At 46.2% G+C, this 17,405-nt stretch overlaps 1 protein-coding gene across 1 annotated transcript in view; it reads left to right on the top strand.

The window, feature by feature from the left end:
• The window catches only part of GPR158 (G protein-coupled receptor 158), a 118,129-nt gene that overhangs the window by 10,252 nt on the left and 90,472 nt on the right, over positions 1-17,405 (top strand). The window contains exon 2 of the mRNA XM_077303043.1: positions 7,920-8,025. Within this exon, the coding sequence (XP_077159158.1) occupies positions 7,920-8,025 (106 nt within the window). The remainder of the gene's footprint in view (positions 1-7,919; positions 8,026-17,405) is intronic.

Below are 17,405 nucleotides of genomic sequence, written 5' to 3'. Positions count from 1 at the left end.
GAACAAATCAGGGCTTTTTTCCCCTCGTTGGCATGTTTTTTGAGTGGGGCAGGAAGTATCAGATCCTTGCTTTCCTCCTGCACATTAATTTGATGCATATAGAAATCCTCACCCTGTCCAATGTTTCCTTTGCTGGCAGAATTCAGCCAAGCAGGAACTGAAGTAAGAAAAGACTATTTAACAGGTTCTTTTGATTAAATTACTGGGAACTCCCCAGACATGCCGTGATCCATGCCGTATATCAGAAGGCGCATAAGTAGCTTCCATGATTTCATTGACAAGACAGGTTTCGTATCTGAGTTCTGCAAACAGTTTCAAAATAGTCCACGGGGATTCCCTTTACAGGTGAACCCTAATTCATATGCCCACATTGCTGTACCTTGCTTTCTGGTTATGTTAATATTTCCGGAAAGCTGCTGTCCATTTTCAGAATGCATTGTGGGAAATTATAGGCGTGCCGTGTTGTAGGAGTGCAGAATGGTCTGTGTAACCCAAAGGGAAGTTGTAAGCAGAGATAAATGTGCAAAAGGTCAATATTTTCCACAGGGCTTTGCTACAGGGGCTGTCTTGTTCACTCAAACCAGCTGCAGACTGGAGTTTGGATTTTTATGTGTACATTCCCAACTGCAGGCTCTTATTCATGTGCAGGCAGTCTCTTGACATCCTATTTCCTTTGGGATTCTATCTAAGGAGATAGTGAGTCCTTATGCAGGCCCCAGTGAAAGCAAAAGAAACCATCCCAGCTGAATGGTGGATGGTCATGTTGGATGTTGAACTTGAGGTGCTCTTCTGTCTGCTCTCAAAACATGAGCTGCTTCCAGCCAAGTCTTAGCCAAGCTGTTCGAGGTATTTGTTAAACTTAAAAATGGATTCCCCACTTCCAAGAGTGGATTGGACCAGTGGTCCCCAACCTTTTTATCACCAGGGACTGGTCAATGCTTAACTATTTTACTGAGGCCCGGGGGGGTAGTCTTTTGCCGAGGGACATTGCTGCTGCCTGAGCCCCTGCTCTGCTTGTTTTCCTGCCGGCGCCCCTGACTTCCCGCCACCTGCTGGGGGGCGCTGCTAGCAACAGTTACGCAGTGCTACACCGAGGGGGAGCTCCAGCCATGGCAGCCACAGGAGAGCACCAAAGGTGAGCTGGCGGCAGAGTGAAAGGGCAGACCCCGAGACAGCAGCCGGGGAGGAGGACAAGGAGGAGCCGTGGCCCGGTACCAACTGATCCACAGACCGGTCCCAGTCCCTGGACAGCTAAAACTCACCTGGAGCAAGCCTGCTGACCTGAGAATTTCAGAAATCTAGCAAGACCAAGACCAAACACGCTCACACTGAATGAGATTAACAAATTATGAATCACGAGTCAAGCACAATAAGCACAGCCAACTGCAAACAATCAAAAAACACCACCACCCAGACCATATCCTGTTACCTTACCCATGGGAATTAAAGATACCGTCTGAAGTCACAAGGTGGCCAGCCAGTCACCTCAAAGGCAGGGAGCATGTCTCTCAATTTAAAAAACAACAACAAAGTTTTGCATTTCTGACATGGATCCAAAAAGTATTTTAGCACTTGCATTTTTTTTTAAACTCCTTTTGTCTGTTGGGTGATAAGTGATGAACAACAACTATCCACCGCTCAAGATCAATGTCTAGTAGAGTTTTTGCTGGATAAAAGGAAATAAATGCTATTTGTCTTTAAGGTGACCCAAGCTCGCTTTGAGCCTCTTATGGCACAGAGTGGTAAGGCAGCAGACATGCAGTCTGAAGCTCTGCCCATGAGGCCGGGAGTTCAATCCCACCAGCCAGCTCAAGGTTGACTCAGCCTTCCATCCTTCTGAGGTCAGGAGTACCCACCTTGCTGGGGGGTAAACGGTAATGACCACCCCGCATTGAGTCTGCCATGAAAACGCCAGAGGGCATCACCCCAAGGGTCAGACATGACCCGGTGCTTGCACAGGGGATACCTTTACCTTTACCTTTTTAAGCTCCCTTATGTCCTGCAGCACCTCACATTTCAACAGGCCCGGCAGCACAGACCACCATCTCCCTGCGCTGGGGATTTCCACACAGCAGGGAAAAACCGGTGGCCACATTGGAGTGTGTGAAGCAGGCACTAAGCTTCTTAAAAGAAGCTTTGTCGTGACCTGACAGAAGATCATTGGTGAAATAATTCCTGAGCGCTGGGGTGGCGAACCAGCAAAAAGTGAAAGCCAGAAAATCCCCAGTTCTGATCTCGGAAGATTGCCTTAGGTGAAGTAGTAGGCACGCAACATGCATGCACCACGTGGATTGTGACCGCAATAGGCACAACAGCCCTGCAGGGTATGTGGATCAGAGACGCTTTTCACCTTTGCAACATCCCATAAAACCCTAATAGTTTTTAAAAACATAATGAAGACTCAGTGTACATAACTCTAAGAGATGAATTTCTTCTGTGGGCGTTCATTCAAAGCGTTCACCCTGATTGTTCACGTGGAGCTTTAGGTGTAACGCAAGGGCAGAAGGTGGAATATTTATAGTCATCAGGGGATTAGGGTGCAGTCAGCACCGTATCCTTGAATGTCGGGCGGGCTGCAATTACTGTTATTACTTATTACGGGCGATGTACCAGCGAGGCTGGCGTTCTGCTAACCAGGGCTGTCAATCTGGGTGAATATCGGGCTGAACTGCTGCTGACATGCCAAATTTTACTTATCAGGCGCTTAATGTTCTGTGTCCTTATCAACCATCAGGAGAGCCCAGCTAATGGAAGACTCCTGCTTAGCCGGGAAAACAGAGCAGTCATTTCAGATTTCGAATCATCCAGGACGAGCTGTGATATATTTAAAGGGGATGGGTGGTGGGGAAATCTTTCAAGAATTCAATGCACAAGCTGCAAAGTAACAATCCCAAGAGGAATGCTTAAGGAATTCTCCTCTTCTAACGGTGGTTCTGGCCATAACCAAGCTGCACCCTGCTTCCCCACTTCTGGCTGCCTCTATCCATGCGGCAGTGTAGTGATTCGTGGGCTGTTGGGTCCTATGCTCAAATGCCATCCGTTGTGATGCCCTCTGTGTGACCTTGGGCCTAACAGGGCTGCTGTGCAGATGCAGTGGAAGAGAAGAGAATCATGTATATTGCCTTGAACTGTTTTGATGAAGGGCAAGATAAAAAAAAAATAGAATAGATTGTTTTCCAGTGTTCTGCCCCACACACTTTCCCCTTTCAACATCAGCATCAACATCAACAACATCAGTAGTACTAGTACTAGTACTAGTACTAGTACTAGTACTAGTACTACTACTACTACTACTACTACTACTACTACTACTAGTAGTAGTAGTAGTTGTTGTTGTTATTTTTATATCAATTTTCATTCTCTCTGACATTTGCTTTCCCTTCCTCTCTCCATAACAGACACCCTTTGAGGTAGGTGGGCCTGAGAGGACTCTGAGAGAATTGTGACTGGCCCAAGGTCACCCAGCTGCTGCATGTGGAGGAGGAGTGGGAAATCAAACCGGTTCTCCAGTTTAGAGCCCACCACTCTTAACCACTGCACCACCCTGGCTCTCCCTACACCCTATAGCAGTCTTTCTCAACATTTTTACCACTGAGAAACCCCTGAAACATTCTTCAGGCTTCGAGAAACCCCAGAAGTAGTGAAATCATGCGGAATATGATTGGGAATCCTAGCTGTGGACACGCCCACCCAGGACTCCTCCCCTTCCCACCCTTCCCACCCTTCCAAGTCCATTATTGGCCATTGTGGGGGTCAGCATGATCACATATGGACTTTGTACTATGTGCCCAGATATGCTTCCCAGCAGTATTCTGCATGATGGTGCCACTTCTGTTGTTTCTCAGTGGTAAAAAAGTTGAGAAAGGCTGGTCTAGGATCATAACTGCATTGTCTTCATGCTGTCCAAAGCTTTACCTACTGCAGATTACACTGCTGCTGCTGAATGCACAGGAGCCGGTGAGGGTGTCTTTCTTGTCAGTTGACAGTCCTCTTGCACAGGAAGATCGTGAAAGCGTAAGGACTACATTCCCCAGAGTGCACTGGACTGCAGGGCCTCAGCGGCTCCTACTGGAAAGGTGAAGGAGAGAGAGGTTTTGGGTTGACCTGCCGTTTGGGTTGGCCAGACACACCAGGCCAAAAGAAGAGGAGGAAGAGGAAGAGGAAGAGGAAGAGGAAGAGGAAGAGGAAGAGGAAGAGGAAGAAGAAGAAGAAGAAGAAGAAGAAGAAGAAGAAGAAGAAGAAGAAGAAGAAGAAGAAGAAGAAGAAGAAGAAGAAGAAGAAGAAGAAGAAGAAGAAGAAGAAAGAATGACTATAACAATGAAAGGGAATTACCATGGAAATCAACTTCATTGTGGGTGGTCAGTTAATTTAACTGAAAAGATCTTGGGTGCGGACTGCAGTGACTCTGCAGTGGGATGGAGGCAGTTCTGTTTCATGTTCCTGCTAACTGAATCAGAAATGGAAATGGTATTATCGATATTGTGAAGACAGAGTCCTTAGTGGAGACAATATAATGGGAGGGGCCTGGCTTAATGGAACAGCACTTGCTTTAAGCTTCTTTAGTTCAAAGAAGTAGGCGGTTGGTGATGTGAACGCCCTTTCTACTTGAGAGCCTGGAAATCTGGTGCCACCCTACATACTGCCCTTGATGGACCAGTGGTCTGATTCAGTATAAAGCAGCTTTGTATATGTGTGGAGATGGGAAGAGGTGTTTTTTCACATCTGTTGGGTCTAAGCAGGTGAGGGCTTGGATAGAAACTTTAAATAGTTGCCACAGAGGGGAGAATAAACACCTTCAGCCCATAGGGATCCAGGCGCACGGAGTTAGAAAACACTGACTAAATCACAAATCTGCTTGTCTCAGAATAATAAAATACACACTTGTCACGTACAATTTGATAGAAGGAAATCAACAATTGATCATTCCCATTAATTAAAGTTGGAATTGGTAAAGCACAACTATCCTTTGCAAAAATCATCCCATATACATTTTTTGCCAGATACATTTCAGCTGACTGGTATTTTTCAGTCGTGTTAAATTACAGATATAGGTTAAAATGGATCCAGGTAGATCAAATCATCTGACATCCAAGGTCAAAGGGACAGAGAGATTGCCTCTGGCTTAATGTTCAGTGAATGGCTGTCTCCTGTAATTCCTCTACTAGCTCTCCGTTGGCATTCATGCATTCTTGCCTCATGTTTGTTCTGTATTCTGGTCTTATAGCTTAGTGGTTTTCTATTGAGTATATTTTCTGGAGTTCAGTGGGATTCAGTGGGATTAACTGCCCAATTTTGTGTGTGTGTGTGTACTTGGAAGTTAGTTCAGTAGGGTTCACTGGAATTTGAAGTCAAGTTAGTATATGTAGGATTGTGCTGCACATCAAAATGTATATACGAGTTAAAAAAATGAAACAAAGATTGTGCTCTTGTTCACCCCATAAAATGCAAATTACAGGCTCTGACCCCAGGCTTGAAAGCTGCAGGTTTGTAGAATGTCAGTTTGCCTCGAGGTTATGTAGTCAAGAGAGAGGAAGTTTAACCCTTCAGTTCCTGTTCAGGTGTGTTACTCTGGACTTCCTGCTCTGGTGTTAACATTTTAAAGGAAATTAAATGTTTGTTTTTGGTTGTTTCTGCACCAGAAGCTCCAGTTTGGTGTAGTGGTTAGGAGTGCAAACTTCTAATCTGGCAAGCCGGGTTCTATTCTGCACTCCCCCACATGCAGCCAGCTGGGTGACCTTGGGCTCACCATGGCTCTGATAAAGCTTTTCTGACTGAGCAGGAATATCAGGGCTCTCTCAGCCTCACCTCCCTCACAGGGTGTCTGTTCTGGGGAGAGGAAAGGGAAGGCCACTTTGAGACTCCTTCGGGTAGAGAAAAGCAGCATATAAGAACCAACCCTTCCTTCTCCTCCTTCTCCTCATCCTTCTGCTCAGACAGGCTTCTGATTGGCTATTGGAGATTTGATTAGCTGCGCAGATTTGTTTTAAACCTTGCTTTCTTCCATGTGTGATGGAAGGTAAGCTGTGGCAGCCATTTTGTGGCTGGTTCTGACTCCCGCAACAGCCATCTTGGGACAGCCACTTTGTGGTCATGCCCACCAGCTAGATCAGAATTCCCAAGGTGCTCACGCTCTGGGCTTTCTTTCTACAAATGAGGAAGATCAACTGAAATGGCTTTGCCTGCTTCCTTACATAGGTCCAGTACTCCAGTTACCCTGCTGGATCAGGGCTAATGCTATTGTTGATATCAGGGAGAAGTTGCTCCCCAAAGATATTGAAGCCTATCTGCTCAAGAGGCACAAGGAAACAGAAGTGCTTTCTGCATCGTTAAAGGATAAAACCCTTTCCTTCTTGCTTTTCTGTTAATGCCTGATTGGTTTCAGAGGCCAGGAGGTTAATTTTCTGCAGAATCTCGCAGACTAAAAGAAACCTATCTGCATTGACAAATGGTTCCTTCATGAGCAGAGATTGCAGTGAAACTTGGCAAAAAGGTAAATCTCAGATGGGCCCGTAATTCTTGCAGATCAATACCGGCTGCTTCCAAAAGCTCAGTAGTTGAGTTAGCCTGTACTTGAATGCTGCTTGCAAAACTGTACTTGAATGCTGCTTGCAAAACTAGATGCCCATTGTAACTTGGCAGATCAGTCATGTGCCATCCCAGGCCCTGTTTCCAAGCCCCCATGCAAAGGACCGGATGCCCCCGGGAGCCCTGTTAGATTCCAGAAGGGCAGGCTAGAAATCCAGAGCACTAGCTATGGGAACCTTTGTGGCAAAAATGATCTTGTCTGTCTGTCTATTGTCTATTTTTTATTTATTGCATTTTTATACTGCCCCCCCTTGCGTCTCGGGGTGGTTTACGGGATGGCTCATTATACATAATACAACCTGCTTCGAAAGCTAGATGCAATAGACTGCAACATTTTAAACATTTAACCATTTGAACATTTAACCATAACTTAACCGGGTGCGGCTCACGGGCGCGGCCAGAAACGTGGGCGTGGCCCGCGCGGGCGCGGCCTGATGCCCTGCCGGTCCCCAGCCTAATAAAGGTTGGGGACCACTGCTATAGTCAGTACAAGATCAAAAATCATTATAAAGAAGAAGAGGAGTTGGTTCTTATATGCCACTTTTCTCTACCCGAAGGAGGCTCAAAGCAGCTTACAGTCACCTCCCCTTTCCTCTCCCCACTACAGACACCCTGTGAGGGAGGTGAGGCTGAGAGAGCCCTGATATCACTGCTGTCAGAACAGTTTTATCAGTGCCGTGGCGAGCCCAAGGTCACCCAGATGGCTGCATGTGGGGGAGTGCAGAATCGAACCTGGCATGCAAGATTAGAAGTCCGCACTCCTAACCACTACACCAAACTGGCTCTCCACTCACTTCATATATGATGGGAACTGTGTCACTGAATAATATAGCGTACCTTATAGCCGTGAATGTGAAATCTGCCTGGTAAAAGCCATTCAGCAGAATGACTTTGATTGCGGAATAATTTCTTGTGTCTGACAAGTGATCTCATGGTGTCTCAGAAAATTCTAAGAGTCACTTGGAAGCTTGTTGCCATGTTGTTTAAAAAAAAGGAGGGGGGGAGGCAGAGTGGATTAAATAGCACCTTTGGGACTGGACCACCCTCAGTGTGTATATGTCTTTTAGATGCAAAACTACCCCAAAACATAGAAAAATTGTTCTTATTTGCTAACGTACCCCAGTCCAGGAGAATTTAACCTCCTACTCTTGGCATTCGTAAGCAGAACAATTCTGGCTTGAATAAACAGAACAACTTAATAAGATGCTTCTGTCCTCTAATCACATCTTCTTGTACATGCAGTTAAGAATTAACACTGTTTTCTGTTCTGCACTTGCCAGACCAAGGAAAACAGGCAATGTCCATATGGTAATACTGTTTTTTTTTCCTTGCAGGGGTGTTGTGAAAGTGGACATCAACCTGCAGAAAGTGGACATCGACCAATGTGCAAGTGAAGGGTGGTTTTCCGGGACCCACAAATGCCATTTAAATAACTCCGAGGTAAGCAAGTATGGAAACCCTAATATATTGTTGACTGATAAGACTGTATTCTGCCATGTTACGTTTTTAATTGGGCATGGGAGAGCTCGTTCTGACTCCCATGCCTCTGAACACAGAACGTCCTGGATGGCACATGGTCCAAGAGGCATTGATCATTACAGCAAAATATCATAGTTGATGGATAGTGGTCAATAGCTCCTGGTCCTTTATGCAGCCCATGGAGGAGATCATCAATCCTGTTGGGGAAACAGGCTTGGTACAGCATGCCCAAACAAACCCCCCTCTCATCGGATTCATGCCCAGCCAGAAATGCACCAGGGTTTGTGCACTTGCAACCAATCATTAAGTGTGAGATGCACTTGGTTGAGGAGGCTGAAGACTCTTCTAGGGAAAGCACAAACCCAGCTCCCCCTGGAAGACGAGGCATTGCCCGGAGGAGATGCCAGGTCACACAATGGTGGAATTGGCCCCTGGTGATGGGCCAGAGTCCAGTCTGGAGAAGTGGCTCCTGAGGTTGATCAGGCACCTGGGGACCAAGCCCTATGGGGAAAGGCTGAGGGTCCTAAGGATGTTCAGTCTGGAGAAGAGGAGGTTGAGGGGGGATATGATTGCTCTCTTTTAAGTTTTGGAAAGGCTGTCACTTAGAGGAAGGCAGGGAAAGGTTCATGTTGGCTGCAGAGGACAGGACCCACAGTAATGGTTTTAAACCACGTGGAGAATGATGCCGGCTAGATATCAGAGATTTTTTGTTTTTCAGAGTCAGAGTTAGTTCAGCAGTGGAATGCCTAAGGAGGTGGTGACCTCTCCTTCAGCACCTGGACAGCGACTTATCTGGGATGCTTTAGGGCGGTTGATCCTGCACGGAGCAGGGCGTTGGGCTAGATGGCCAGTCTGTCCCCTTCCAACTCCATGATTCTGTGACAGCCGCCTTAGAAAAAGAAACAGCAAAGCAGATAGGAAGAGCAAGACGTTTCCTCTCCTGCAAATGCCCCGTCGCTTCCTTTGCCCTTTGCTTTACACGCTCTATGCTTTAGGCTGGATTTGTACACGAGCCTTAAGAAATGTCTGTGTAAGGATCAGCATCTTTTCAAGATTCCCCACTCCCTATTTGTTCCTCCTGTTTGCTTTTTTTTTAAACAAGGCTGTTCCCTGTGAAAGGTTTGGTTGCTATAAATAGCTGTAATTACCTTCTGCACACTGTCTGACTGATGGGGAGCGTTAGAAACACAGTTAATTATAGCACCAACAAATCAACTCTTAGGTTTTTGGGTTTTTTTTAAAAAAAACAGTATTTGACAATACTGTCTTCCTTTGGCACAGCCTCTCGGGGAAATGAAAAGGAAATAAAATGTAGCTTCCTTTAATGCTACAGAACCCCCCCCCCCAATTTGGGATTTGGCATCCTATAGTGTTGCTATTCCTCTCTCCTTTTTGTGTGTGCATAACCTCAGCAAGATTGTAGGAGCCCATCCATTTCTTTCTATTGAGCTTCTTTAGTCCATCAGTATAGGCAATACACCGATACGAGTAACCCAGGCTGGGCAAGTGGGTGCTGATTCATACATGTCTGGTCACGCGTTGGTGACGGCCACATCTAAGGAGGGTTTGCATCCTCAGTCTAGCACTCCTGGTGGTATTCTCACATCATCCTGCATTCAACGAAGTGACACTTTTCAGTGGAACTTCCCAGCCTGTTAGAATAAATAAAAGTAAATAAGATAAATATAAAATGATCGCAATACAGCCCTCATTCACCCCTCCCTCCCCTCTCCCTTCCTGCTCATTGGACAGCACCCACCATGCCTCCTGTTATATGGGGGGGGGGTTTCAGAGGAGGGACCTAGTTGTTGTTCCACCATCCGGCGTCAACCAAATGACTGGTGGAAGAGCTCCATTTTACAGGCCATGTGGAATTGCGAGAGCTCCAACGGGGCTCCTTTCCAGGAGTTCATTCCACCAGGTTGGGGACTGAAAAGGCCCTGGCCCTGGTCAAGTTCAGGTGTACCTGTTTTGAGCTGGGAAACACCAGTGTGTTTAAACTTGCAGAGCGCAACGCTCTGCAAGGGGCATAGGGACTCAGACGGTCCTTGATCCCTACCCTATTAACCTTGATCCCCAGCATAATAATTCCGAAAGTCAGGTGCTTCTTTATTTATTTAGGTACTTATACCCCACTTTTGTCTCCAAAGGGGAACCAAAACTGCTTATTACCTTGTTTTCCCCTCCTGGCTACTGTCTTCACAATAACCACTCTGTAAAGTAGGTTCAGTTGGCAGAGAGGGACTGGTCCAAGATAGGCCAGTGACCTTCCATGGCAGAGTGGGGAACGGACGTGGGGTTTCCAGACCCTAGTCTGACACTCTAACCATTACAGCACACTGTGTTGCCGTTTTCTATATACTTTTCCTGCAATAAAACAGACAGTGAAGCCACAGCTGCCCATTAAGTTAGCAATTTTGTTTCTGGGAATCATTTGCATTTGCTTGGATTGCTCCCCGGACATTTTTGAGAAATCCGTTCGGAGATCTTTACAACGTGCCTTATATTTCTCATCCAAGCATACTCAGGTTATATCCTCTCTCCTTGCTAACCTGGATATGTTTTGCTCTTTGCCAGCTGACAGTTGAGAGATTTGTATTGATGGAGGAGGAGATGTAAAATGAGAAATGTCTTGCGTATGAATTAAGTGGGAGCAGCAGCATGTCAGGTTCCATCCCCTGGGGCTATTTCCATCCCGTCCCTCTCCGGGAAAGTTTAACTCCCCCCATCCCCACTTCTTTTATGACTCCTTCAGAGTCTTGCATTTTTAAACATATTTAAAAACACTTCAATTAGCAAATAAATGTGTCTTGGAGCAAAATAATGCGAACATCCAGAAGAAGGAAACACTCGGAAATGTCGGAACAGGCAACGGGGAATCGTATCGCAGTGTCTGCAGTTTGTGGAAGAGCCAAGCTGATCCGTCTCTAGTCCAGTTCAGGCTTTCAGAATCCCCCGTCCACTCTAGGCTGGGTGGTTACATGTGGAAGTGTCCTGCAGGGCAACGTTTGGGGGCCTTGACATGATGTTTCCCATCACTATGACACTCTTCTTCTCCTCCACTTAATCTCCCCCCCCCATACATGTGCACACAACCCGTACGTTTCTGTGTTGTTTAGGTCAGGGGTAGTCAACCTGTGGTCCTCCAGATGTCCATGGATTACAATTCCCATGAGCCCCTGCCAGCGTTTGCTGGCAGGGGCTCATGGGAATTGTAGTCCATGGACATCTGGAGGACCACAGGTTGACTACCCCTGATTTAGGTTGTTAATTCAGGGTTAAAGGAGGCTGGAGAGGACCTGCTTCTTAACACGAGCATTTTTTTCCAGCTCTTTTGGAGCAGGTTTTCCTGAAAGGCATTCCTTTTCCCCCCGCAGGAAGCTATGTGGGAGCCTGAATCAAGAGAAAAAAGGGGGAAGAGTGAACCCTTTTTTGTTCTAAAATCATTCCGAACTTAAAGGCTTCTCTTTGAGAGGGTTGTTTAGATTTGAGTTGGGCATTCTGCGCCTGAGTATCTGAACGGCTAGTCTACCGTGGTTTTTAATTGTTTTGCGTGCCAAATAAATCCCAGTGTGGTTGCACTGCTTGGGTTGTTTTTAGACCTCGAGAGCAGGAGCAAAAGCCTGACTGGATGTCAAAAAGCAGCCGATGAATGATGCATGAGAACGTCTGCAGCTACCGTGTGTTTCGCCCTTAAAACCAAGAGTGGGCTCCAGTGGTTTCTACAGGCTGAGCCACGTGGCTGCTGCTTAAAAGAGGGAGGAATGTTCCCAACTATGGAATAGGCCTATTATTCCACGGAGGGTCATAAAACAGGCCTTACTCAAACAGGACTGATTCAGAGTATAACAAGGGTAGAACCCGTCTCTCTGGCACTGCTGGGAAGGGAAACGGGGGTGGTGGGGGGGAAGAGCTTACTGGTGATGTCATCTTTCTTCTAGAACAAGGGTGGCCAAACTGTGACTCTCCAGACATCCAGAGACTACAATTCCCATGAGCCCCTGTGAATGTTGGCAGAGGCTCATGGGAATTGTAGTCCCTGGACACCTGGAGAGCCACAGTTTGGCCACCCCTGTTTTAGACAAACAAGATGCAAGGAGCTTTTCTCCTTTTATTTGTGGGTTCTTGATGAGAAGAACAGGAGTTCTTTAAAATAGCCATCTTGCTTAGTAGAAAGTTCAGGTCATCTTGGCTCTTCTTTCTTTCTTTCTTTCTTTCTTTCTTTCTTTCTTTCTTTCTTTCTTTCTTTCTTTCTTTCTTTCTTTCTTTCTTTCTTTCTTTCTTTCTGCCAGTCACAGGCCTGTTATGAGCATGACATGGAAAAGCTGGAAATATAGGAAGCTACTTTGGGTCCCTACTGGGCAGAAAAGTGGGATACAAATTACGTAGGTGAATAAAGATCTCAATTGTACTCCATACAGCAAAAAGATTATTTCCCATCCCTGCAAGGTTATCTACAGCAGTCGGGTAGCTCTTCTTCTCTTCCATTAGAGGGCTATCGGTGCAAATGGCTAATGATAATGAGACTCAGTAAGAAAACTGCATTGCCATGATAGGAAAAGTGCTTTCGTTTCAAAGGACAGATCCATATAAGAAGCTGCCTGTGCAAAGGCAAGACCATTGGTCTTTCTGGGTCAGCTAGGTCGCTTGGGCAAGGGACCCAACAGCAGAGGCTACCAGACCCACGCTCGGTGACACATGAATCAAATGTCCACTGCAATCAATAGAACTGAATTCTAAGTCAACCATGGAGCACAGTGCAGACCAGTCCTGTGAAATCACTTGCGCTGATGCTGAGACCTAGATCTACAGCTATTGAAAACTGATGGATCTTAAACATGCTCCCATCAGATTGTATTGTCACTGTTCTTGGGCTGGCAAGGAGGACATCTGCCAGAGCAATTTTGCATCAGGGGTAGCCAAATAAGGCTCATTAGGAAGCACTGCAACGGAACTTGCCAGGACGTCTTGTACAAAGGCAGTCCGACGGTCCACGTAGCTCAGTATTGTGGCTCTCCAGGGTCTTGGCACAGAAAGGCCTCTCCTAACCCCGGGGGAACTGGGATTCTTTAACTGAAGATCTCAAGGACTGATTGGGGGACCTTCCGCATACCAAGCGAGCACTGTACCCCTGAGCCATTGTCCGTCTCGGTCCAAGCCTGCATTGAGTTTTTAATAGAAACCTCATGCCGCGTTAAGTACGGCATGCAATCTCAGACTTCTGTAATAAGGTCTCAATCCACATGGAGGACAGAGGCTGGAGCCAACGGGACGACTGGTATGAAAGTCTTGGCAGTGGATGTGTTTCACGATCGGCGGTGCTACGGCTCGCATTTGGGGCCGTCTCTGCAAAAGCCAGAACAAGGGTGTCAGGAGGATGCATTGCTATTTACACTCTTTGCAGAAGGAGCGAAACATGAATAAGTAGGTCATGGTGACTGGGAGCCTTTTCTCCGTGCCGGTGCTAGGGAGGGTGGGCTGTTGAAGGCAGCCGGGCAAGTCAAAGGATCCGAGGAAGGAAGCCCGTTCTGGAGGCTGCTGTGGGGGCTATAATCCTCAGAAAGGCAGGTTTCTCAAGAAGAAGGCAACATTAAGGATGTCAAATGAACTTGATCGATGGGGCAGTTGCTGGTTTTTTTTTTTTAATTATGTTTGCAGGGATGAGGTTACTTATTTTAATACAACAGGGGTAGTCAACCTGTGGTCCTCCAGATGTCCATGGACTACAGTTCCCATGAGCCCCTGCCAGCATTCGCTGGCAGGGGCTCATGGGAACTGTAGTCCATGGACATCTGGAGGACCACAGGTTGACTACCCCTGGAATACAGAATTGATGGACGAGGGACCTTCTTGGTGGTGGAAAAGGCTGTCGATTCATAGCTGGTTTTGTGGGGACCCTGGTGGGATTTTTCAAGGCAAGAGATGATTAGAGGCGGTTTGCCATTGCCTGACTCCGTGTAACAATCCTGGCGTTCTTTGGAGGTCTCCCATCCAAATGCTAGTCAGGCCTGGCATGGTTTAGCTTCCGAGATCTGATGAAGTTGGACTAGCCTGAGCTATCCAGGGCAGGGCAGTGTAGGAATATCTGGACTTCTAGTACCCATTGCTGGAGAGAAAACACTAGGGGTGCCAGTCCTCAAGTGTGGCCTGGGGGTTCTCTAGACCAGTGGTTCTCCACCTTCCTAATTCCGTGACCCTTCAATACAGTTCCTCATGTTGTGGTGACCCCCAACCATAAAATTATGCAGGGGTTCTTTCACAGAAATTAAACCAAAACTGACCGATGGCATGAAGATCCATGGTTCATGATTGTATATAAATTGTTTTTTTCCCCTGGGGTTTCTCAGTTCAGTTCTGCCTCTTGTCCCACCATGCTGATCTTGTTCTTTTCCGTTGCTCCACCCAGAGGAAAGCTCTATCACGATCTACCCCACAAGGCTGTTGTGTAGATGGTGAACCCCTGAACAAGCTGCTTGCCCTGCTTCAACCCCTGTTATTCAATCTCCAAAAGGGTCCCGACCCCCAGGTCTAGAATTACAGGTAATCTCCAAATTAAAGGGATCAGTTCCCCTGGAGAAAATGACTGACAGAGTGTGGCCTCCCTAGCCTTGTACAATACTGTGATACTTCCCTGTCCCAAACCCCACCCCCTCCTGGCTCCACCCCCCAAAGTCTCCAGGTATTTTCCAACCATGAGCTGGCAACTCATGGTTGGAATGCCAGACTTGGTGGATCTTTGACTTAGAAAGAAACTTGTGGTCTGGTTTGGGGTATCTGAGTTGAGGGAAGGGCAAATATGTATTTATATATCTTAGTTCTTCTCCAGCTCCATCCACCCTTTGTATGCGTGCATTACTGTGCTGGCTTACTTATTTCGACATTGATTTGTCATCCCTCCTGGCCATTGTTGGGGGATGGGGGCTGTAGGGTTGCCAGATCTAGGTTGGGGAACTTCTAGATATTTGGGGACAGAGCCGGGGGAGGGCAGTAACCTCAGTGAGGCACAAACTCATAGCGTCTACCCTCCAAAGCATCCATTTTCTTCAGGGGAACTGACCTCTGTAGTCTGGAAATTCCTAGGGTTCCCAAGGTCCCACCTGGAGGCTGGCATCCCTATTTCATTTACTTTAGCTTTATTACTTATATGATTTCCCTTTCTAATAGCAAATGATAACCAACAACGGAATAAGAAAAAAAATCCCCTTGCACTTCCTTCGACATGTCCAAAGAAGCCTCTCTGAGATTTTGGTGATCTCATGATGACAAATTTATGAAAACATGTCAAGTTTTATTCATTTGTCTTAGATTTTTATACCACCCTTCCATACGGGCCAGGGTGGTTTACATGGGAACGTTGTGGGATACATAGAACGCTATCCATTAATAACAGGCCCAATGACATATCAGTAAAAATTCTAACAATAAATATAAGTTTAACAGGTTGCCATAATTAACTCATTGAACAATTTTAATAGAGGAACTTTAACAGAACCCCGAGGGAGGTCAGAATCATTCAGATTGTGGAGGGTATGGCTTGAGGGGAACCACCAATGTTTGTTTGTTTATAGTGGCTTTAAAGGTAAAGGTATCCCCTGTCTGACCCTTGTGGTGACGCCCTCTAGCGTTTTCTTGGCAGACTCAATACGGGGTGGTTTGCCAGTGCCTTCCCCAGTCATTACCGTTTACCCCCCAGCAAGCTGGGTACTCATTTTACCGACCTCGGAAGGATGGAAGGCTGAGTCAACCTTGAGCCGGCTGCTGGGATTGAACTCCCAGCCTCATGGGAAGAGCTTTCAGACTGCATGTCGGCTGCCTTACCACTCTGCGCCACAAGAGGCTCTACAGTGCCTTTAGTTACCCCTTTTAAGTCCTTTGACTTTAATGGACTAACCCTGTTTACGACTGTGCTATAAAACAGCCGGGAAGGCTAGTGAAACATTGCTTTCTTGTTACTTTTGAGAGCAAGAATGAAAACAGAATATTCCTCTGCAGTTCAAAGCACTGGAATGCTCCGCTGGGTCTTCTCTTCTTTGGGAGTGGAATGTTTCCTCTGGACTTTTAAAAAACAAAACCGCTCCGTTCCTTTCCCCTTGTTTGGGTCATTAACATTTTCCAGTGTGGCTGATGATAAACAAAATGTATTTTTTTTTAAGTCACACACACCAAGAGGACTAGCACACTAACGCTTCTGAAGCCTCCCTACATCGCTACAGGTAATAAGATCGCAAGAAAAATGAGCTCCCTGAGGAAGCTTGACAGCTAAATTAGGTCTCAGGAGTCCAACATCCATCTTGAGATGCCACCTGCCCTTTGGAAACTGGCGTAATAGAAAGGCTGGTCAAATCCATATTTGTTACCATTGATGTTTGTGCTCTTTGATGTAAACCTTTTACCCTCACTTAGGGTGGTGCTGAGTTATGGATGTCATTTTTTTCCCTACCTGTATGCTTAGAACATCTCCCTGGAGCCGAGGTTATTAAAAAGACACATTTAGGTATTGTGTCAGTGTTTTGTTTACCGTTCTAAAGGATCTCAGGAAGGGTGGAAAAGCACTGTCTCTCATTCTGTGTTATAACTCCAACTTACCTGCAAGTATGCCTGACCTGAGGGGACATGATAGCCCTCTTTAAGTATTTGAAAGGTTGTTACTTGGAGGAGGGCAGGATGCTGTTTCCGTTGGCTGCAGAGGAGAGGACACACAGTAATGGGTTTAAACTACAAGTACAACGATATAGGCTAGATATCAGGAAAAAATTTTCACAGTCGGAGTAGTTCAGCAGTGGAATAGGGTGCCTAAGGAGGTGGTGAGCTCCCCCTCACTGGCAGTCTTCAAGCTAAGGTTGGATACACACTTTTTCTGGATGCTTTAGGATGCTTAGGATGCGATGAGCAGGGGGTTGGACTTGATGGCCTGTATGGCCCCTTCCAACTCTATGATTCTATGATTCTTCCTGGATACCTGAAGCAACCGGACAATCTTAGGATCTCCTGGCTACATTGTACACAATGCCTACAGTGAATGGATAAATGGATGGATGGATAGATAGATCTACAAGTGTCAGTTTTAATAGCCTCTTTTTGATAAAGAGTTGTTCCATTTCCTACTAAAGCAATGACAGCCCAATATAATAAAGAATTCAGACATAATAAATATAAAGAATCCCCCCACTCCAATAGCTATTAGTGTACATATCCCTATTCCATGTTATTAAGAGTTTTTGGATTTTGGGGTATGCCTAAAACACAATAAAACACTTCTGGTTGATGGCAGCCCAGCATATTCAGGATAAACAAGCAGGATTCTTTTGTGAAAGCAACCAGGGATCTCTCAGGCTGTTACT

Source organism: Paroedura picta, chromosome 11, assembly GCF_049243985.1.
Source record: "Paroedura picta isolate Pp20150507F chromosome 11, Ppicta_v3.0, whole genome shotgun sequence".
NCBI classification, from domain to species: Eukaryota; Metazoa; Chordata; class Lepidosauria; order Squamata; family Gekkonidae; genus Paroedura; species Paroedura picta.
Note: the sequence above shows the minus strand (reverse complement) of the source record. Positions and strands in the feature narration are given on the sequence as shown.